This window comes from Misgurnus anguillicaudatus, chromosome 5 (assembly GCF_027580225.2).
Source record: "Misgurnus anguillicaudatus chromosome 5, ASM2758022v2, whole genome shotgun sequence".
In the NCBI taxonomy this organism is placed as follows: Eukaryota; Metazoa; Chordata; class Actinopteri; order Cypriniformes; family Cobitidae; genus Misgurnus; species Misgurnus anguillicaudatus.
In genome coordinates, this window is record NC_073341.2 from 25266212 (window position 1) to 25291317 (window position 25106).

Sequence of the window (25106 nt, forward strand, 5' to 3'; positions counted from 1 at the left end):
CATTAGGATAAACACATACATAAAAAAAACTTAGATCAAGTGGAATCAAAGTGGAAACAGCTTAACAATGTGTCTGTTATCTGTCTATTTTTTTATTAGAGCTAAAAATGCTTATAATTCACATTTTATTATGGCAAGCCACCATATTCACAGTCAAACACATACTTATATTCTTCTGCAGATCTACATTATAGTGCCACCCATCGCTTTCAGTACGTTCATTTTACAGACAGTAAATTGTTTGGCATTCCCTCTCTCAAACTTTGGCTTGTCATTAGAGTGGGTCAGCTGGATCTCCTTTACTAAAGAAACCTTTCCAAATGTTTCCAGAAAGAATATTTAGAGAGTGTGAGAAAGTGAAAGAAACAGAAAACATAGAGAACAAAGAATCATCCAACATTATTTTGGTGACAGATTCTTTAGCCAGGCCCAAACCCTCCACAAACATCTGGGCAACGCTACAAAAACAATCTCATTCATTCATTCATGTAAACTAAAACAAACACACCAGCCGATGTGCCTGTGTGCATGTTCAGCCATTAAATAGACTGTGTGCCAATGTATATGAATGCATGCGGGTGTGAAAGTGTAGGAGGGGAAAAACTGCTTTTCAGCACTCCTTAGGTCTAGTGTTTGTGTGTGTGTGTGTGTGTGTGTGTGTGTGTGTGTGTGTGTGTGTGTTCACCAGGGGTCCTACCAAAGTAGCCTACCACAGATTCGCACACACAAACACACACATGGCGCTGCTGCGGGCATTTATAGGTTGTCCCTCATTTCCCATTCAAAACACAACATGCTCCCTCCAGACCAATCCATACACATCTGACAGCTTGATGAGGGCATGCATGCGTGCGCGTGCACTTCAGCATTTTCAATATGTAGGCGCGTAATGACGCACAGCCGTTTGGAAATCCGTCAGTGTTTTTTTGACAATTTACATACATGAAGTCCAAATGGACGGACCTGCATGCTGATCGTTATCAAGGTTAATAACGCGTCCATGGAGAACACAGGACGATTACATGCAATCAGAGCTCCACGCGCGCAGGGATTTTAGATGACCGTATTGAATTCCACACAGATTCGCTCCAGTTACGCATGCCCCATGTTTATAATCATTCATTAAAAGTAACTAACGAAACACTAATAAGTAAAAAATAGGCTAACTACTGCTTTACATTCCTATTATACCTAAATGTTTTTTTTATGTAGGTGTCTGTTAGGCAAAGTTTATCCCAATCAATCTTATGATATCGAGGGCTGTACATTCCAAAGTTGAGATAAGGTAAAACAGTAGCCCGCAATGTCTAATGTAGGTTTTTATTACCGTGTGAAAAGACCTGCGGCAACACCTGAGTTTATTCGGAGCAGTTAACGGCCATGCATAATCGTGCGCAACAGGGCGCTCACATTTATATTCGACAAGATCACCAAGAGACTATTTTAAAGATGCTTACAAGGTTCCAGAAATGTGAAAAGCACGGAAAAAGCACGAAAAACAAAACAAGAGGAATTCCACCTGTAGGCTACATTGTATATGATATTAACCTATAGGCTACATACATACACCATAAACTGAAAAATAGCGATATCAAAATTAACCATCAAACTGTAAAAATACGCAATTTCCTTCCCATAATAAAACAATAATTATAGGCTAGCGTAAGTTTTAATTAATCAAATAATTAACGTCATTTATCCATTTTAAAAGGAATTATAAATCATAGGTAAATCAAACTCGTTTTGATAAAGGTTGTATAAAGAGTTTACCTTTATATGACATTCGAAGGCGCGGCACATTCAGTTTAGTGCTGGACGCAAAAGACAGGACCACCGCCGCTAAAACCAGAACCGGCAAATCCATTCTGTGTGAAACGCTCAAAAGTGAGACCTTTTCCTTGGTGAACCTTTCTTTAATTTTTACTGATTATAGAAATTTTCCCGGATTTTCCCTTTATGAAAAGTGGAATCAACTCCAGACAAAACAGATGTTGAACATCCGCAGCTGGACTTGAGTGTGGGATGTCAGGTTTCAGTTTAAGCACAAGACGCGCGCGTGTGCGATATTTTCCCACACTATACAACTCCAGTCCAAGTGCGCAAGTTTCTCTCTCTCTCTCTCTCTCTCTCTCTCTCTCTCTCTCTCTCTCATACTCGCATGTCTCAGAGTCCGGTAGTCTTGTCTTGAGCACCCTCCCCGCCCTCTCAGAGCCTCGCGGATGAGACAGAACCAAACAGGTCGGCGCTCGAACAACTTCCACAGCTTGAGCTTAATAGTGAAATTGTGGATTTCCGTACGATAGACTATTAGTAATATAATAAGCCTATATAAATATAATATTATAAAAATCCGTTTTAGAGCACCTATTTACATTATCATTAGAATATTTACATTAGGCCTTTAAGACTTTTATACTAAGTGACTTACATAGTGCATTCAAGCAATAGATTTTATCAGTGTGATACCTGGGATTGAACAAACAACATTTAAACATGACTAAAAAATGTACTTGCTTATGTCGACTTAATATTAAAAAAAATATTCATTGTGCAGATTAAAATAAAATTTTATTATAAAAGTGTTTTTATAATCATTAATTCATTCTTTAAAAATGTATTCAGCAGAAAACAGAAATAAATGTTTATTTGCAGTTTTTATGTTGCGTTTATTTTTGTATTTTGATTAAAAAATATAAACACGTCTCTCTCTCTTGATCTGCCATTACTACTTGGCGCTATTGTAGCCTATTGTGGACTTTAATTAACTCAAGGGTTAGCCTATTGCGGTGCTTTGCGTTGGGGAGGAGGCACAAAATGTGTCTTTTGTAAAACTTGTTTCTCTGCCAGGGAGGTTTGAAGAGGTCCCGTTTATTCTGTGAGCGTTTAGACGCGGCGGGATCTTTTGATCATGAAAATCAATCGCCGAAAACCACAGACGTCATTGATGCATGACGTGAGCATGCCATTTACAGAGCACTTACTGTCATAGCAACGGGAAAGAGAGCGCGCGCGAGAGTATGCTGCTATCAGAACGTACAAAAAAGTACGTTTTGTGTTGTTGAAAGTTACGTATTAATACCACGTAGGCTGTTAACAGACCACGTTGGCATACTAGGGAGAGATTTCTGACACAGCACGAGTGTGTGCCAAGTGCAAACTGTCGGTCTGGAGTAGTAAGACCTCTATTAACAACGTTTAATATATTGTCAGGGACATTTTGTGTAGTTAAAGTCTGCAAAGAGTACTCAGTCATTTCATGTCCAAACACAGCAACTCACGTCCAAATATACAGAAGGATTCAGGCAATGATTTAGACTGACAGCCATTATGTTGGTGGGCTGGGAGAACAAATTTGAGATGGTGCGTCTCTGTGTGTGCACGTGTGTGTTTGAATGGCTTTAGCCCCTCCAAATTTTTCTTTGCCTTCTCTCTTTAGACCTCTGACATATAGCACATATTAGTGTGCCAAGTAAGCTAATGGCTAAATACATTCCTCATGCACATCAATTTCCTAATCACTATTTTTAATCTCAATGGTTCAGCTAACATTTTAGAAATAGTTTTACAGTATATTGTAAGAACTACATTAATTAAAGAAAATATGAATTAATATGCTTTTATTTTATATCAACATGATTTAGGTTACACTAATGAATGTAATTATTACACGTTAAGTAGAAATAATTACTTAAGGCAAGAACTGCATTACTGCTTTGATTAATTTTTACATGCTTTCATTAAAAATAAAATTGTTTACTTTTTGATACCCCAATGGTTTTGGCAAGATACACTTGGTAAAAATGCTTGGTAATTTTCAACCCAGCTTTGTGTCAAAAAGGGACAAACCCAGACGTTGGGATAAATCAACCCAGACATTTTTATACAGTATTTGATGCAACAAACCAAACAAGCATTTTGTGTTTAAATAACCGATTAGGTTAAATTAAAACCCAGTTGGTTGGGTTCTTCCCTTTTAGACCCAACTCTGGGTTAAAAATAAACCCAGCATTTTTAAGAGTGTAATTGAGGGCATCTGAAAAAAAAATCTAGTCACCATTTGTTACGCCCTTGTAGCTCTTTATCTTTTAATTTATCTGGAATTTGAACAGGTTTAGACCAGACAGAAAAGAAAAGATGGCTGTAACCGCAACACAAAATTACATTAAAAATATGCCTGAAACACCTGCTATACATGTGCAATTGTGAGGTAACCCCAAAACCCTACTGGGGCTTGACCTTTGATCCCTAGAAGAGGAAAAAGGTTATTTGAATTCAAAATTCTCGATTATACCATGACCTCTGATATGACGCTCATTTCCTTCTCATCTTTTGCTCTTTTTTTATTTGCTCTTTGAGAATATTCCCATGTATTTTCAGCGAAAACTGCCATCCCGCCCTTTCCCCCTCCAAGCTTTTCCTCTCAGGCCAAAAACAACTACGCTAGTGAGATGCACATATGCAAGCATAATACACAAACACACATTCAACGACCAGAGATTTTATACAATGTACTGGTGCATCTGTGATTGTACTGCTAAGAAAATGAGAAATAATGGTGATAAATGTGTTTACAGAAAATCTTCTACTTTAAATGTTGTCGACTGGAGATCTCAAGAGACCTATTCTGACTCAGGGTCCTTTGTGTGTGTTTCTAACATAAGAACTGATGACAGATAGATTATTGGGAGAAGGATTGGGTGTATTTATGGCTTATGGCCACTTATTACACACTGGTTTATACCAGCTACTCAAGAGTGAGCTTGACACAGCATTATTAATGAACTCTGCTTATATTTCTAAGTGCTTTTATGTTCAGCCTCTATGTGGAAAGTATTTCTGGAGCAGGCGTGTTTTAGATCAGTCTGAGTTCTTATCTTTCTTTGCTGTTTTCTGAGGTTAAGGATGTAATTTGACCACACAAAACTATGATAAGGTCTTTATATAAATATTATCTGAAATTATAATTGTAAGAGCTCTGATAACAAGCACATAGCAAGTACCGTCGGAGTTTGTGGTTAAGAAAGGGCGTGATGCTTTGCAGCGATTGGTCAAGCATGTGAGGGTCATGACCCTGACACTGATGATCACAGTGACATTGTCATTGACCGTGACTCATGACCTTTGACCTCCCGAGCATTCTGAATGCATTCATTTATTTACCCTTGAAAATCAAATGGTCATTAATCATACCTGTCGCAACAGTGTGTATGTGTGTGTTTATAAGTAATTTGTGTCTGAGCGGGCAGGTGTGTGTGTCTATTTCGGAGCAAAAATAAGGTTCGCATAAATATTTAAGTTTGTGAACATACACAAGTCCTGTGTTTAGGCTGTCAAAATGTGAATGTGTGTGTGGTTTGAGAAAGTGTTTCATGTATGTTTACTGTGATAACAGCTGTTTAGTAATTCATAGTGATTCATGTACAAGACATTTACTCACCGAACAGCTACCATGCTCACACACACAGTCACAGGTAAAAGTACACATATCTGCGTACAGCTCTGTAGTTTCCTTGACTTAGATAAAATAAATCAACTCAAAGCACAATTTAATAAAATATTGCATATTCATGTTCCTCACACGGAATAAAATGGCTTAGCAGTTCTGCTTAAACCTCATTCACACAGCACTTCGGTCCCAGAAAATGCCGTTAAGAGCTTCTGTGTGAATGCAAACACGTCCCGTAAATGTTTTGGGATCGCTCCCTTAAGGAGGACCTAGTAACATTGCTGTAAGATACCCGGAAAGCCCTCAATGTGAATGAGATGCGCGTGTCATGGCAACATGAAGTTATAGTTCACTTTTTTAAAATAAGGGGTTTACATGCAGATTAACATTCATTACCAGAAATGTCTGCAAACTGGACTGAAGCAGATAGCTCGTCACTCTCCATGCTGATGCGGAAATCATTCAGCAGCATAAAAGAATAGCACATCATCGCAACAAGATATAGTTCAGCTCTTCAAAACAGGGGTTTTAAAAGCACATTGACGGTACATTCACACGGGGCATAAGCGTTAACGCTTTTCATTCACTTTCAATGGGTGACGTCATGCATTGCAGAACTGAATTGTGGATCCGTCGGTGTCGCGTCCCTGCCGTTGCTCGCAGCAGAAGTTGAACATTTCTCAACTTTTCAAGTGGCAACGCGTGCGTCTTATCAACGCGTAAATCGCCTTATGCAAATAACCTAGACAGAGCCAGCCAATTACGTTTATGGAAGGAGAGAGAGAAATAATAGATAATAAGCAAACTTCAGACACTGCAGAGAAACGTACACACGGATTCTGGCAAATCATTGGCGGTGTGAATGAACCAAAAATCTATACATTTCCCATGTATTGTCAGTAATATCTGTGTGAAAAAGGTTCCTCTTGACCTCTATATCATAATTTTCCTATTTTTCCTTAATTTTGCAGCTTTATCAAAGCATCTCTATCTCTCTCAAACTTTCTCTTCTCTGATTACACTAAAACTATTAAAGGGGGCATATCATGAAAATCTGACATTTTCCATGTTTAAGTGCTATAATTGGGTCCCCAGTTATTCTGTCAACCTAGAAAATGTGAAAAAAAACAACCCAATAGCTTTTTGTAAACCATTCTATGCAAACATATAAAAATAGGTAATAGAAATTTGGCTCCCTTTGTGATGTCAGAAGAGGATAATACCACCCCCTTTATCTGCATTATCCAACCACGGCACTGCCATTTAGTGCAGAGATCAGCTTGTTTGCATTTAAAAGGACACACCCAAAATGGCACATTTTTGCTCACACCTACAGTGGCAATTATAACATGTTATAATAAATATGGTATTTTGAGCTTAAACTTCACTCTGGGCACACACAAGATTTATTTGATATCTTAAAAAAGTCTTGTGAAATGTCCCCCTTTACTCTCTGGAGATGGTGACATTCAGGGAGATAAAAGGATTAAAGGACAAGTTTGGTATTTTACACTTAAAGCCCTGTTTTCAGATTGTTTGATGAAGAAATAGAACGGTTTTGACTGAAATTTGGACATTGAGAATTTTCTGGTGCTTGTTGTATTACCCCCCACCTCTACAATGGCTGCATAGGTGCACTGGAACAATCCTTCCTAAAATGCATTAAACTTTAGTTTACAAAGACGTGAGACTCACCGAGTGGTCAGGGGTGTTCACTGATATGCTCACACAAAAATCGCTGCAAAAGATCCTTTCCAACAGGTTTTATTGTAGGTTTCGTCCAACTCCATTGACTTGTATTAGATGCGCTGTGAGGTACGTATTACTCCGCCGCCGGGAAACGGAAATGGAGTTGTTTGTATTCTTGCAATTGGCAAAGGTGGATTATCGCCACCAACTGGGCTGGAGTGTCTATCATTCAAGCTCTCAACAGAAGAATATACGGGTGTGAGGCGTTTGGAAAAATAGGTCCACAAGTTTACAACAAATGCTAAAACACCTGTTGGGAAAGAATATTTTGCGGCGATTTTTGTGTGAGCATGTCAGTGAGCGCCCCTGACCACTCGGTGAGTTTCACGTCTTTGTGGGCGAGAGTTTGGTGCGTTTTGGGAAGGATTGTTCCAGTGCACCTATGGACCCATTGTGGAGGTGGGGGGTGAGGCAGCGGGCACCCGGGGGTTCTCGGGCCAGCATCGTGTGTCCAGATTTCAGTCGGGGCCGTTCTATTTCATCATGAACAATCTGAAAACGGGGCTTTAAGTGTGAAGTACCGCACTTGTCCTTTAAAGCACCAAAACATACAAAACCCACCAAACTGTATGCATTTATGCATGTTAAAGCGTGTGACTGAACATTTGTGAGATCACAAAAGTCTTATTATTCATTCATATCATTCGTTTTACTGTACTCTCTTTCTCACCTTTGGATCAATGTTGACGTACCATAAAAGAAAAATAATATTTTTTATTCATGTTGATTTGTTGGTTTCCGTTCTGCCCGTTTCGATCTTCGTTAACACAGCAGTGTTTGTTCATCATGCGTGCCTGTATATGCTCAAGCCTCCAAACCTGTGAGAGACACTTTGAACTTTTTCCTCTTTTCATTCTGCATTTCTGTTTTTGGCTATAACCATCCACAGAACAGTGTCCAGAACCGCTGCACAGTTTGAACAGAAATTAGCACGACGAAAACATTTTTCCTTTCTTTCTCCCCACCCTGTTTAATCTCTCGCTCTTTCCTCACATCTCCTTTCCTGTCTCTGTTTCATCGTCTCAGTAGCTTTAAATCTTTCTCTGGTTTTATTTCACGGCTGTAATACGATTGATCTGGCTTCTGTGTTTTGGGTCTTTCATTTAAAAGCAATCTTTAACACAGATTAAGACAGCTAAAGTATGTGTAAATATATATATATTTTTCAGAATGAGCATTTCAGGTGTTAAGCGTGTGTGTTCAATTCATATACTAACTCCACCGACCAAAACCTCAGCACCATAACAGATAAATCACACTGATTTACAATGCTGCTAAAACCAACCGCAGATGTTCACAGAAAGCACGTGTTTGTGGGTGTGTTCAAGGAAATGCCATATAAAATTGTGATATATGTCTTAATATACAGATGTATTCAGCCCCACAGCTGAATGCAAGTTCAGTGCGGTATTGAGGGATTATGAGATTTTAACTGATGAACAGATTATGTGACGGACATCTGCATGTGTTCATGTGTGTCAATCTATACGAGGAAATGAAGGTGTGACACGGGCTTAAAACAATCTTGAAGGTTTTATAAGGCTCTGCTGTCCTGTCTGAACCCAATGAAGACCAGACCTTATCTAAAACCTGGTTTAATTTTATACAAATACCTTTCTCCCTACCTCCCTCTTTTTCAAAACACGGTGAATTACTTTAGATAAGTGTTTGACTCCCAAACCTCCTCTAAACGGGCCGTGCCTGCCCCCATTGAACCTTTAAACCTCCCCAAAAATCCACGAGACCCTTGATAATCATCCAAACCTTAGATGTGCCCCAGACACACGTGTTGCCAAACCCACACGCTTAAACTACAAACCAGCTTCTCTAATGAAATCCAAGTAATTTTCTTTTTTTCTTTTTCTATTTTATTCACTTGGATTATTGTCGATTGTCTTTGAGAGTAACACAATACAGAACGTGATTTGGCTGCAAAAACAAATAAAATTTAATGTTGTGTTATTCCTGATGATTGGTGCCTCCCTACAAATTATAGACTTGTTGCATTGTTAGTAGACACACATGCTACAAACATTGCTAATAAAATATATATCAGCACAGTTTTACTCATTTTAAACATAAGGAAACCATCCCATTCCCAAAATATACACACAGTCAGTCACTCCCTAACCTAGGTGCACAAGTCCACAATAAGTCTGCTTCCTGTCAGAATCTGGGTGCTTTAGCGTCTCAATGGAAATACCAGTGTGCTTTCTACAAAGCCTTCTGGACACACACACGTAGCTTCGGGCTAATTTCCCATTTCCATATGGCGCCTGGTCCTAATCCTTCAGTGTGACTTTAAGGCAACAGGTCCCATAGGCAAACACATACACACATATAGAGACATACGCACACAGTATACCGATACAAAGAGCTAATTTATATGTTGAACACACACTTGAACAGTTCAATTATTGGCGGATTTGTTTATAGATTATAACTGAAATGGTCTTTTGTGCCACCTGGACTTTTACTACCAATTACCACCACTTACCCTCTCAAACCAGCCACAGCAGGCAGTTTACAGCCAGACGCAAGCATGCTGTATTAGACATAACCATATGTACAGGAGTCTGTGGCTGCTATCCAAAAAACACAGGCCCCTCAAAATCAACAAATTAAGATGTTATTAATCATATTTACATTCAATAACATTTCTACAACCAGATACAAAGAAGTTACAGTACGGACAAAATGAACTACACACTTTTAATGTATGCACAAACACTTATTAAAGGCAAGAACAGACATTGGTTATACCTCCATCACACACAGCTTTACCATTATCTCAACATATGCAAGAAACCAGACTCCCCAGAGACGAGCAGATTAGCTAGAGCCAAAACCACAAATCCACACATACACAATATTTACACCCAACACAGACTTCTTGAGAACTCAACAACTATTCTTGCTTAAGTGAAACGTTCTGATTGGTCCGGTCGCTGGAGTGCAATCACCACCAGAATCCCAGAAATCCACAAAATCACAAACACATCGTACGGAGCCGCCACTAACAAGGGTCATGGGGTCAAAGGCTAAGACCACATAACCTTCTCAATGGGAATTGTGTTACCTGTGGACAAAGGCAGGAGTGAAAAATAGAAATAGCAGTGTGAAAACAAAGAGAACCTGTTCTATCAATGCATGATGTATTGAAGCAGATGGTTTCTACGTTTTTGAAGGCAGAACCCATGACAATTCTGCTTTGCTGCCAAGGCTAAACAAATAAATCCAATGTACTACGAACAAAAAAGTTTTCATGACCAATTTACTTAGATAATTTGACATTGTGAGCAACATTAGCAGAGTAAAAGGATGAAAATTCTGTCATCATTTACTTACCTTTTAGTCATTCCAAACCCATATGAACCTCACGCCACTATATGCGTAGGCTGTGCATAATCCTGCATAGCATGATGGAAACCTCTCCAAAAATGTAACAATGCGACCGTTTTACGTGGACTCTGATTGGCGTGATTAGTCCGCTAGAAACTTCCCATCAGGTCAAAAAATAAGCGTCGTATTTCCTTATACGCATTTCTGCTTGAGACGGTAAAAGCAAAGACGGGCCAAGTTGAGAAGTGATATTTAACTCAAGCTATAGGTTTTCCAAACCTTAGTTCAAATTCAAGGATCTTCCAAGGACTTTCCAATACCCTCAAATTCAAGGACTAAATGTGGGGACACATTTCAAGTGAGAGCAAGGTTACATCGTGTTACATTTAAGATACATTGTTACAGTTCCCTTTCCAGGGAACTAGCGCTGCGTCACTGCGGTGACACTTTGGGGATGCCTCCAAGGGTAAGTGCGTCTAATTGTGTATATCAAATTCAACCAATGTGAGGCTTAACGACAAAGACAGGGTGACGCGAGAGCTATCTGTAATTTTGCCAAAGACGGCGTTACAGGGACGCAGGAAGTATGACAAGAGAGACGCAGCGTCTCGTTCCCTTCTCAGGGAACAACAGTTACATACGTAACCAGAGACATTTTCATGTGTCAAACACAACTATGCAAAAAAGCATTTTGGTATGAATCAGCATTCGCATACAGAAGATATAAGCATTTAAAGCGAACAGTTTAGCACGGATTTCAAGGACCCGTGGGAACACTGTATAACAAAAGTCGCTGTCTATTTACCTCAATCTCTGCTGATGCTTCAACATCGTGCATGCTTCTTCTTTGCTTGATACTGTGCATACACCATGACATGCCCGGTGTGGACACTGCCAATAGTGATCTGCATGTGTAAGTGTAAATGAAACCTAGGGGCTCTATCATACTACCGGCGCAATGTCTTTTGCTAGTTTCAACCCTGCGCAATTATCATTTTCACGTTTAGCGCCACGTTGTTTAAATAGCAAATGAATTTGCGCCCACTTCTGCGCCCATGGGCGTTCTGGTCTGAAAACAAGCTGTGTTCAGGCGCATTGTTGGCGCATTGCTATTTTGAGGCAACTAAAATAGACTACGCCATTGACCAACAAAAACTTGGTCTAAAGTCTAAAGTCAATGGCGCAATATGTTTTTTTGTTATTTAATGACCGCGTTAGAAATATGCGCCTATAAATGGGACGACAACGCGGGTTTGCTTATCTCATACATGAATGCGCAGCAGCACAAAAACGCTTTTAAATATGAAAGATTAAAGGATTGAATGTAAAATATAATTTTTGAGTCTCTTGGACATAAATGAGGACTAATTATGAGATGTTAGAAGGCGGAAAGAGCTGCTTCACCTGCAGCCTGGTAAGTAAATAAATGCTTTGCTTTAAACAAATGCATCTATTTTTAAATGTTTTTATACCTTACGGATTTATTGTATATGATGACTCTGTGGATATGGTAAGATGAGAAACATTTTAAGTACTGCTTTTTTAAAATCCATGGCGCTGTTTTAGCGCTGAAACTCTTTGGCGCTCCGCACGTTTGTAAATTCTTTATCTCTTGTTTGTATTTTTAGAGTACAAACCTTTTCTTGCATATTTGCAAATTATTTTATGAAATTACAATGATTATGTAGGATATCAATACATTTACAGCAATTAAAAGCCTGCTATTTGTACTTCTATGACTGAAAGAAAACGTCTTTTAAAAGGTTTCATTCCAAAAATAAAATTTCAATAAAAATGAAAACTAATTTTTTTTTAAACATTATTCTTAAACTGGGGGTCTTCTTCCTCCGCTTAGTTTTTCAGTTTACAAAGTCTGTCTTCTAAATAGGGATTAGACAAAGTGCCAGCGCAACTGGCTTTTAAAGGGGATGAGAGATAAGACTATCATTGGTTGATTGCACGTTACACCCAAAACACACCCATTACTCATTAGGAAATATGAACAACCCTTTGCAACAGTGCGCTCGGCGCACAAACCATTTTTCCCGTCATTAAATTAGCAAAAGTGGCATCGGACACGCCCATTTAGACCGTGCGCTTTAGACAATGTGCTTAGATCGTTAAAATAGGGCCCTTAATGTGAAATGAAAGTAACAAAGTGATTTTCTCAAAGCCCTGACTACATTTGCATCTCAAGCTATGACAGAATGGTTAGCGCGCAACCCTTGACAGAGCTTCCAAATATAACGTAATTTTGGCATTGTTCCCTATGGTTAGGTCCGTAAAGCAACCAAAGTAAATTACTGAAGGGCAATTTTTTTCTAATAACATGTTTTTTGTTTTATGTCTAACAGTAATGATAAATCTACAGGTTATTTTGTGCTGTAACACAGCAGTGTTGGGGAGTAACGCATTACAAGTAACTTGCGTTACATAATAATATTACTTTTCTGACGAGTAAAGTAACGCATTACTTCATAAATGTACACATTCATATTTGAGTTACTCTTAATAAAAAAGTGGGAACAGTTTTAAGTCGGAAACGGAGATGGCAGGCCAGAGCTTGAGATTTTTGCGACTGAAATTTGCAGTTTCTGAATGCACAACTTCTCTGTCATAAAAAAACACATGTAAAGCCTGAAAGAGATCAAGCCAAGTAAAAAAAGTTATGCAAAAGTAACTTAAAAGTAACATAAGCATTACTTTCCAAGAAGTAACTAAGTAATGCAATTAGTTACTTTTTTGAAGAGTAACTTAATATTTCCCAAACACTGGAAACACATCCAAGTGTGCAGTGTCACAGTTTTTTCCAACATAAAAGTAAATCGGGTTTAAATGTCAGAAGTTTCTGTTAGAAAGAAAGTAACACAACTCTTTTTGAAAAATTGTTTTTGCCCCTGCTCTCCCCTACATAGCACATGTGGTATCTTAAACACACAAAATCTGGCATTTCTGGCTATTGATCAACACTGGCAATCAAAACAATCTTTTACATGGCGATGGCCCTCAAATCACTAATCTATCTGGCCATGATCCAGCAAGATTCCAGCAATCATCTGGCAACCAACCAATTAGCATCAGGAGGCTGGTGTAGCATCACTGGCATTCACCTTGCAAGCAGTGACCTTTCACTTTGCAAATATGCAGAGCTGAAATATTTCCACATGCAGCAATTCCCAAACTCCTATTGAGTGAAATGAGAACAAAAGAGAGACAGATACGCACACAAACTGTATTAATTCCCAAGCCTGTGTTCTTTGACTTTAACTCATGAAACTCATTTCTTATTCATTCTGATGTGTGGATATTTATTCTAATCATAGACACACACACACACACACACACACACACACACACACACACACACACACACACACACACACACACACAATAGTCCCTCAACATGAGGCTCTGGGCCCCTGTCTTTCATCTGTTCAAACAGCTCACCCCTTTGTGAAGACAAATCTGTCTGTCGAATTTAAAGCCTCTGACAAAGTCACACAAATGCCGAACCATCATTCACCTGGCCCTTAACTGCAAGACTTCCCTTGAGTCCAACACAAGCCTGATTTAATGGTAGAGTTATGAGGTAAGTTCAAGTTAAAATCCATATAAACATATGCAAAACAAAGTCTTAACTACACAGTAGAGGAATAAAAATTACGCATAGTTTAATGTCTCTCCTGAGCTGTCTGATCTCTCCATTATTTTTAAGTTAGATTTTATTCATATTTGTTAAGGTATTTTACAGATTATTCACTGCAGACTAAAGATTAGCTTTGTCAAAAAGGATTTTATTTTATCCGGTTTAATAAATCTTCACTTGATCTTGTTATTTTCATTAGTAGAGAAAATAACATCAATCATTGGGAACGTTTGTACATACATATGTGTGTTTATTAAGATTAAGAGTATTTATTGCCTTATTATTAATCAACCTTTTTGCTGACTGTGGTTAAAAAGGAGAGAGAGAGAGAGAGAGAGAGAGAGAGAGAGAGAGAGAGAGAGAGAGAGAGAATCCCACTACATATGCAGTTAAAGAAACGGGTGAATAAATCCTGTCATCGTTTAATCTCATGCTGTATTTCTTTTTCAGTACATGAGTATCATAATAAAAAGTAGTGGATATGATTTATGCCCTGTAAGTCTTCTTAGGTCATATGAATGCTTTGAAGTGTTCTACTTTTTAACCAGTGCTTAAAGATAACACTCACCAAGCGCCAAATGTAAAAATCGGTACTGGCGAGTATACGAAATGGTGTCAATCGGCAGTTGTCTGGTTAGATTTTAAGATATTTTTTAGATTTTAAATTCTACACACAGCGCTAACAGGTGATGCTTTTACAGCACTTATTAATCTTTATTAATGTTAGTTGATCATTGTCTGTTTATGGCCTTCCTTCTGCGTGATTCCCAGCCGATGTCTGCCCAGCGACCACCGACCGCTTCCCGTTTAATCGACTAAATATAGTATATATAGTGTGTATATATAAATGTTTTAATTTCCATAACATTTTTAAATATAGTATTTATTATATAGTATATCCTCTATAGAATCAGCTTTGTCTCGTTTCCTCTCAATGGGTTTTTTTCTCCATAGGACTTCTCCCCCGCCATAAATTAGTTTTTTTCTCCTAGGAGTTTTTCAACCCGTATAGGGAGTGAGCTGACATTGGCTTAACTTAGAACTTTCTTTTATATAATACATTATTACTACGCTCACTAGTACAGGTTTAGCCGCTGTACTATGCTACTTTTGTTGTTCCCTGATTTTCTATGTTTTTTTTCTGCTTTTATTAATGTAAAGCTGCTTTGAAACAAACAAACAAACACTTGTGAAAAGTGCTATAGATAAATAAATTGAATACAAAAATTAATTAATCAAGTTTGTGGGCATCAACTAATGTTTGAAGTTGAATATGTTTAGGTTAATGTTAAAGTGGCAATGGCATGAAAATCTGACTTTTTCCACGTTTTAGTGCTATGATTGGGTCCCTAGTGCTTCTATCAACCTAGAAAATGTGAAAAAGATCAACCCAGTAACTTAGTTTTGGTAAACCATTCTCTACAAGCACATGAAAAAATAGGTTGTGAAATTTGCCTCTCCTTATGATGTCATAAGGAGCTCTTATTATAATATTACCACCCCTTAAATCTGCACAATCTAACCACAGCACTACCATTTAGTGCAGAGAAAAGCACATTTGAGTTTTAATTGCAACAAACCACCATCATTGTGATCAGTGTTTGAATTTCATCAGCTCATTTGCATTTTAAAGGACACACCCAAAACGGCACATTTTTGCACGCACCTACAAAGTGGCAATTTTAACATGCTATAATAAATTATTTATATGGCATTTTGAACTAAAACTTCACATATGTGCTCTGGGGACACCAAAGATTTATTTGACCTCTTAAAAAAGTCTTGTGCCATGGCCCCTTTAATTAACATGTACTAAGATGAATAAATCCTGTAGAAGTATTATTTATTGTCAGTTCAGGTTAATGTAGCTAACTAATGTTAATGTAGTGTAACTTAAATATGTTTAATGCAGATGTAGTTTGAAAAAAATTACTTTTTCCTACATACAATTTCATGGCCAGAAAAAAAATGATCATGGCTGGTACCATTTTTTCAAGTCAGTGTTTGTAAGTGCATAGTGACCAGCACATTAAAAACTGCTTATTTTGTGTTTTACATAGATCTGGAAAGACATGATGAGAAAATAATGACAGAAATGTGTGTGTGTGTGCGTGTGTGTGTGTGTGTGTGTGTGTACCTGGTAATTATCACGTTGTGGGGACCAATTGTCCCCACAAAGATAGGAATACCAGTGTTTTTGTGACCTTGTGGGGACATTTGGACGTCCCCATGAGGAAACAAGCTTATAAATCAAACAGAATGATGTTTCTTGAAAATGTGAAGTAGTAGAAAGTTTTCTGTGATGGTTGGGGTTAGGGAATGGGGTAGGTAAGGGGAATAGAATATACAGTTTGTACAATATAAAATCTATGGAATGTCCCCACAAAACATGGAAACCAGAATATGTGTGTGTGTGCGTGCGTGCACATGCGTGTGTGTGTGTGTGTGTGTGTGTTGAATTAGTTTATATGATGGATGACTGGGGCAGACACAAACCATCACCCCCTCAGTGTAGGGAGTGCAAATGTGTGTGGCTCCTCATTCATTCCACAAAAAACAAGATTTAGAAAAAGACGTGGGAATATTCAAACAAACCTCACACACACAATGCACACACCACAGGTATGTCTAATGTTCTGGAACTAATTTTCTACTGTTGCAAAAAGAGGTAATCTACTGAGCGTGGTCTGTTTCCACATCCATAATCAACGCAAATCAACACCACCATTGGAGCCTCATTCACAGACAAAACTGGGTGTATGAAAGAGAGTATACCTTTGGGGGAGATATTTACAACTCTTACAGCTTAAACTGTCCTAATCTGGCACCAACCTGTTTTCTTGTTTTTTTGCAATTGTCAATCATCATTTTAATTCTAGCAATATATGAGGAGCTCAGATGCAAAAGCCGCTAAACTCAAAACTGAGATAATGATCTTAATTGAATGCTCTCGCGTGTATTACACATTCATCAAATACTTCAGCTTCAAATCCACTTAATCCCTTAAATCCACTTAATCCCGGCCTCAGGCCATTCAGAAATACCAGTTTGTTGGCAAAGTCTACTCCAAAATGTTAGATGACGGTTCTCAGCTCTTCATATAAAATTTTAGTTTTCGTATCAATACTATTTTAAGCCAAATGCTTTAAATTGACTGCCCAAATCAACATGTAAGTAATAGCAGGTCACATGTGACAGGCAGTACATCACCTCCTTCCTCTTTCAGACTATCGACTGTACAGAACTCAAGCTATTATCAATTTCCTGACCACGTAAACTCGTATTGTTCAACAGAAGAGTGACACACCCTTGTGGGAAACTCACACACATTAACAGAGTGACTGACAGAGCAAGGAACGTTTCGGGATTTGCCCACTTAAAACAGATGAATAGTCATCCAAGTAGCAAATAGAGGAAATCCAAAGTTTTATAAGCGTCACATTAAAAGACAAACTCCCTCAGAGAAGGAAACTAGGGCAAACTGAGGGAAAGAAAGAAAGACAATACAAAAGTATATCATGCCAATAAAGCAATAAGAATAGAATTACACTGAAAGAGAGAAAGCACTCAGGATTCATACATTATTCATATAAATATGTAAATAAAGCAAATCTATGTTCAAATCTGATAGTTGCTGTGTGGGTTTGTATTGTAATAAATGATATCTGAGCATTGTCCTGGATGTTTCATGAATGTTGCTGGAGGGTTTGGCAAGCAGATGTGGGTGTGGGTTTATATGACCACACAGTAGGAGAGAAAGAGAAAGTAGATATTGGAAGATGCAGAATGGTCTGCGTGCGTGTTTGCTTTGCGGTTACATTTCTGTTTTTGTACAAGGTCAAGTTCTGAGACTATGCACACGCACATGCATGCACAGTTTCTGACCGGATCCCTGCAGGAGCCTGCTGCGTGTGCTTAAGCATCTCTTTGTTTCACAGACACACACGAACCCTCTTATATCTCTATGGAGATAACTGGAGTGTCACTCATTTTAAAGTTGCCTTACATAGAGATATACAGTGTGGTGGTACTATAGTACCACAATAATAGCATTTGATGGTAATAAAATGGTACATATAGTCCATGTTACTGAAATCTATGTAAAAGTTCTATGCTATTACCACGGTAAATGTGAATAAATCTATGGTTGTACCATGATACATTTGGTATTTTTTGTAAGTGAAGGAAGCTATTTATATAAGAGAAGGTGAAGGGAAAAGATTACTAAAAATGGAGGGATGAGGAAAAGAAGGATGGAATGTAATTAAACAAATCTTGATGACGAATGAGTACTGCCATTCACTCAACACTCCCTTCACTGAACATACAAACACAGCCATCATAACACACACATACACAACTATCCTCACACATACTCCCTATAGCAATCAAACCTTAAAGAACGCATTACACACATTCTTACACACATAACCTTGCATGTATTAAGCATGCTTCTGTAAAAACCTCACTGTCTATAAAAATGATGTACTGTGACATGCATAATCGAGTAATCCTTATAAATCTGTCTCTTTTGTCTGTGAAGAGCATCTCGTCTTAATTTGGCTTTGACCATCTGCTCTCCTGCTTCTTTTTTATGGTTTTCTCGCTAAATTTGATCCAGAAGTCTCTAATTAAACCAGGTCTGGCATTAGAGTTCTGGATTATTTCACTTTTACAAAGAAACCTTGACATGGGAACTACCGTTAACGTGTAAATCCCATTATTCATGTACTTTAATCTGATTGGTGTACCAAAACTGGTCAAATCTCAGCTGTGCTGATATTTAGTAGGGGAGAGCGGGGCACATCCAAGTGCTTTTTGGTTTTGGCTCAATTATTAATTAAAAATATTTGAGTTCGAGTCAATTATATTTTTACACAAGCAACAAACACATCTCTGCTACAAATGACCATTTGAAGTTTGTTTCTAGTGCTTACCATTCTTGGACAATTACACCAAACGTGACAGAAGTGCAAACGTTACAACTTACCCCATAGGTGGGATTAATTGTAACAGGCAGGGGGTTAGTTGTAACACTTGCTAAAACTTGTATTTCAATACTATTTTGTCTATATACTTGAAGTGGATACTGTTTATATATATGTCTATAATAGACAGGCATCCACACTGTATTCATTCATTCAGCCCTTTTCTAACAATAGTTTAATTATAAATGGATACAAATGTCTAAATATGTGAGAAAAAGCAGCACAATTATGACAAAACATTTTTAATATGTGACCCAGTCTGTTAAAACCATACCAAAGTTTCAAATTCTGAGATAATGAGCATCAAAGTCTGACTTTAGCCATTAATTTCATTATGATTTCAATCTTTGACGTGACCTTATTCAATCAATATTAAAGATATGAACAAAAATAAATTTGGCACATTTATTTTGTTGGCAGCTAGCAATCATTAGTGTGTAGCCTTTTATAAACAACGCAAGAATTACGCTAACGTTAGCGGTTTTCATATCGTAAGTGGTGAGGGGTTAGTTGTAACACAGTGTTACAATTAACCCCGCTGGGTAGGGATGGGCATAATTAATCGACGATCGATAATTGATTGTTAAGAATTTCGTCGATTTCGTAATTTGTTATCAATTAATCAAATGCATTTTTTAAATTTTACTCCTGTTTCACAAATACTCCGTATGCAGTGCGTTTGCGTATGTGTGCGGCGAATTCCTCAAGCACTCGTTGCAGTGCGCTGCTGACCGCTTATTCTGCATATGAAACGTTCATGTGATTGACACTTTCTGTGAACACTTTTCCGCATAAAAAAATAGAACAAAGCATCATTTTTTTTTACAAAACAATATATTTTAGATATTATTTGACAGACTAGTAAGTGTGTATTAAGGATGTTTAAAATCTCTAGCCTGGTGGTCAGGATCTGAATGGATCAAATCAGCAGTTTTGCAATGGTTTATTTATCTCCACATATATCATAAATAAAAATAAGCAGAGTAACTTTGCAAGTCTACCTTTCCACATTATATATTTCCTACGTATATGATTTCCAAATAATAAACGAGAGCATTCAACGACAAAAAGCATCTCATATGGAAATAAATCCTCACAATATTTTTATTTCTCAAAACTTTATGACAAAAATAAGCAACTGTATTCCTACAGTTATTCAAAGATGCACACATTATTCCGCATATAATTTGAATATTATCAAACGTATTCATATAACGGCACGTTTCATATGGCAAATAAATATCCTCACATAAACATAACAGCATAATGAAATTAATAAACAGACAATGAAACAGGATTGAAATATAAATTGTATTATTATTACAGGAAAAAAGCAATATTGCTAAAATAATATTTGAGGTAAATGCGTCAAAAACGCTGTTAGCCGCACAATAAGTCTAAATGAGCATTAAAAGTAAAAAAAAGCATTATTAGGCCATGTCTCAAAACTTTATATGACAAAAATATATTTAAAATTACAGTTATTTAAAGATGCACACACATTATTCCATATTACTCCCGTTTATGAGCACGTTTGTCTCTGGCCTCGCTCTGTTATGTAATAGATTGACAGGTGCGCATCTCCGTCTTTCAAACATATATAATTTTGTAATTACTACCTTAGGAAAATTAGCCATGATTTTATCATTGTGAAAATGTTTTTTTTTTTTTGCAGATTAAAAACGATTTGTATTTCCGCAATTTTACTACAAATACCATGGTTATGGTATATTGTGGAGTTGGAGACCATAGTAAATGTATACTGTTGTTTTACAACAAATAAAAACTAAAAGACTATGTTAGTATAATTATACAATGGTAAATGGGGCTCACAAAACGCACGCTGTTTCACACATACTCTGTATGCGGAATAAGCCAAGTTAGCGCTGAGGTACCTGTGCATCCCGGTCAGTCTCCTCGGAGCGGCTGTTTTCGGCGGCGGCTGGACTGACGGTCACCATGGGTTGCGGTCGCGTCTGACCCCAAAACATGCTTCTATTCCTCAAAAAAAAATCAGTAGACTGGTGCAGAAGTTTTATGCGAGTTACTAAAGTTAGTTATTTTTCACGAGGCTTTAAGTAGCCTAATTTGTTATAGCCTGGAAGGCTAATATCTTGCACTTTCTTCTGCCTTGAATAATTTTGAGTTACATTTTGACAAAACCTTTCAGATCTAAGTATTATTTTTTTTGTTTAATTTACTGTTAAACATGAATCTGTTTTTTATTTTGGAACTAATAATGAGGTCTCTATTTTAGAACGCTGGCTCGCAGCTGCAGGTTTCGCTGCTTTAGAGCACTGCACATGCACGCACCGCACATGCAGGCACCCAACCGCACGCACATATATGTTTGAAACATAGTTTAACTGTCTGCCACAAGTTGATCTTGTAATAAAGGTCTCATCAAGGAAAAACACGCTGTATATTTGTATTCATTGCATTTTTTAAGTATAAAGTTAAATAACAAATTTTATTATAAATATATTAATGATTAATCGATAGTCGATCGTTAATTCTCCCGACGATCGACAAAGAAAACTTAATCGAATGCCCATCCCTACCGCTGGGTCAAAATATTTTTAAGCCCACCAAAAAAGTTGCTAAGAGCTGCAGACATATTTCAAAATGGTGCTATGTTTTAGTCAACAAAACACTGATTAATATGACATAGCATTGGATTTGGTTTCTTACACACCCAACTTAGAAACCGGAAAAAAAAACATATGATGAAAAAATTTACTTACATGCCACCAAAACACTCGTTCATCAATAACTCTCTGGAAAAACATTATACATTTCTAATCATTTGCGGGAGATCGTCTTTTGGCAGCGTGAAAAAAATACAAAAAAATAATAATCGCTCAACCCTGTGCAACAATGTAACCATAGTGTTACAACTAATCCCGCATTTTTGCCCGCGCACCCCTACAGGAGCACTCTTGGTAATTGCATACATAGTGCAAAAAATGTGACTGTGAAAACGCAACTAATTTTTTTTTACTGTTTTCTATACAAAATCACCTTACATAATGTAAAAAAACCTGTGAAAATAAAAGATTGATATCTTTAATATTGACTAAGGTCATGTCACAGATTGAAATTAAAGTAAAATCAAGACTGAAATCAATCTCGGATGCTCCTTATCTCTCATATCTTAATATTGAGACTAGGATTTCACAGACAGGGTCACAAATCCATGTCTAATTTCATAATATAGTATTTAAAGTCTAAGAAATCAATCAACAATCACCCTTGCACACTTGTTAATAATAGGTGTGTCGGAAAAAACAACAAAAAGATCCCCCACACTATGGCTGTGTCCCAATTCAAAGGCTGCGACCTTCTAAGGACGTATTTTAAGACCGATTGCGTCACAGCAGCGCGACTTGAGGCTGGTAAGGACGTCCCAATTCAAAGGATGCTTAGAATGAAGCCTCAAAATGCGTCCTCATTTCTCTGCGATGTTAAGGATAGAACGAATGGATCCTTAACAGCCGAGGATATCCCAAGATTCATTGCGCGCCTGCAACGGCTGCATATAACGGCTGTATATTCTAAAATAAACAATTAAAACCTTCATTAAATAAAAGTGTGTATATATCAAAAAAAAGTTTGTCACTGTTTTAGTATTATAAGTTATGTTTTGTGTTAATATTATTAATTTTATGATGCATATATTTCTAAGGTTGATTAATTTAATATACTGTTGAATAGTTTAATCTACATCAACGTGTCATATTTTCTAAACTAAATTAATATTTTTCTGATTTCATATTTATTTTAATAAGTCAGAAACGTTTTCGCTATGTCCTGCTGACAGGCGCGTGCAGCAGGTGACGCCAATTATGGGTCGTCCGAAGGTTAGACCGTCTCATTTCAGTTCTCTTCGCGAACTTCTAAAGCTGCCACCTTGAAAGACCGAGTGCTCATCTTTAAGGTCCCATGCTTATAAGGTCGCAGCCCTTGAATTGGGACACAGCTTATCAGTCTTGCAAAAGTCATAAAAATGATTTTTTTTGTGGTGCTCCTTAAAAGACAAAAAACCATCCATGACATATGCATTCACTATCAGAATTAAATGGTCAAGAAAACTGTCTCTAGCTGTCACTGGGGCTTGGCACCTAAAGAGGCGGTTTCCCGGACAGGTATTAAACTAGTCCTTGACTAAAATAAAAGAACTTTCCAAACTGAAAACAACTTGCACTGACATCTTAAAATACATCAGTGCCCTTTGTCTCAAAATGCACACAAGTAATGTTTTTAGTAAGGCATGTTTGTTAAAACTAGTTATATTTCCTAATTAAACTAGGCCTAGCTTAAGATAATCCCTATCTGAGAAACCACCACAAAGAGTTCATATTAGTATGTCAGAAGTAAATATTGGTGCATATTAGAACAGAATGCATACATATCTATAGCCTCTGGTACATATCAGGACCTTTTTAAAGGATACTGCAACAGTGACAGCTTGGGACCGTTTTACGGACAGTGTTTAATTAACAAATGCAAAAATATTAACATTGTGGACTACACATTTAATTGCATTTGATTTGACAAAAATCTAAATGTACCTCCAGAGCAGATGTAGTTTGGCCTACTGCTAACTACCAATACATCATGTGATTTAAACTTGGGCAGCTGTGGGGATTTCCGTCAGCATCACTCTGTCCAAACCCATCAAAATCAGATCGGATCAGTACAAGGATACACAATGTAAGTTATGAACGACTCCACTCAACATTTACAATCTCTTCATATATACACCCCCACCTGCATCCATTCACCCCCTCAATCTGAAGAGAGATGAGTGTGAAATGGATCAGACATTTCCTGTAGCCCACAGTGTGTATGTGTCCTATTTCATTTCCATCTGGTAACCTCTTGCTCACACACACCCTTCTGATTATAATCAAACCCTTTAGCCTCAAACACACACATAGACGAGTATGTGTACGCACATACGTTTGTGTGACTAAACATAGACCCATGCGGAAAAAACATCAACACTTCCGTGCAGACACCAACATGGAAAAATGGATTTAGCATCCTTGTAAACAGGAACCCTTCGCTGAACTGTCCACATCTAAACCAACAGAACTAAAGGGGTAACATTTGGTCATCATCTGTTTTGTCAAGACAATCTTATAGATCTGTGTGATAACACGTAAAGGTCACCGTAACACTAACGGGGATGTAGCACTATGATTATGTGAACATCTCAAATGTTTTATGTGAGAACAGCTCGAGGGTATATCATTTAGGTAGAAAGCAGGTAAAGTGAAGTCTCTGAGGTGTTAAAGGTCTGGCCTCTCTCAGGACCTTCCAAAAACTCTCACAGGCCTGTCAGAAGCCCGGAGCTGGAGTGTAGTAGATGCCCCAGGGAGAGGGTCTGACCCTGGACTGCCCTTGGGGCCTGAGCAAGGGGGGTTAGCAGGGTGCTTTTGTGTCTCTGTACCTATAGCCATCATCTACTACGTGCCCTTAGCACCTTTTCCTTTATGGTTCCTAAATACTTCCTTTATTGCCTGGATTCTATTCCATATATCCCAGTCCTTTCACTTTTGCTCAATCCTATATTCATCAGACTATACCTACTTTACTTAATATTCATTCGCGTGTAAGATATCCATTATTAATTCATCCCTTTAATAACAAAAATGTATCATGATTAGGTTCAGACGTAGTACTACGATAAACACTACCATGGTTTATATCAAACTATCACAGCTTGATCTGACACCATTGTTAGGCCATATGAGTACTTTTTTGTAAGGCGGCCATTTTAATTGTCTGCATACGTTTTGTCCCTCTGTGATCTCCCATATGCACACATCAAAGAAGATTCACAACAAAGCAATGAAGCAATACAATTATTGTGCCAGATAGACAGAGAAAATCAAATCAGACAAATAAAAAACAGTTTTGGAAAATAGAC

General features: G+C 37.7%; 1 protein-coding gene across 1 annotated transcript in view; it reads right to left on the reverse strand.

Moving 5' to 3' along the window:
* sema3bl (sema domain, immunoglobulin domain (Ig), short basic domain, secreted, (semaphorin) 3bl) overlaps positions 1 to 2130 on the reverse strand; it is a 35495-nt gene extending 33365 nt beyond the window's left edge. Inside the window, exon 1 of the mRNA XM_073867798.1 lies at positions 1771 to 2130. Within this exon, the coding sequence (XP_073723899.1) occupies positions 1771 to 1864 (94 nt within the window). The 5' untranslated portion in view covers positions 1865 to 2130. The remainder of the gene's footprint in view (positions 1 to 1770) is intronic.
* Positions 2131 to 25106: the final 22976 nt, after the last annotated feature.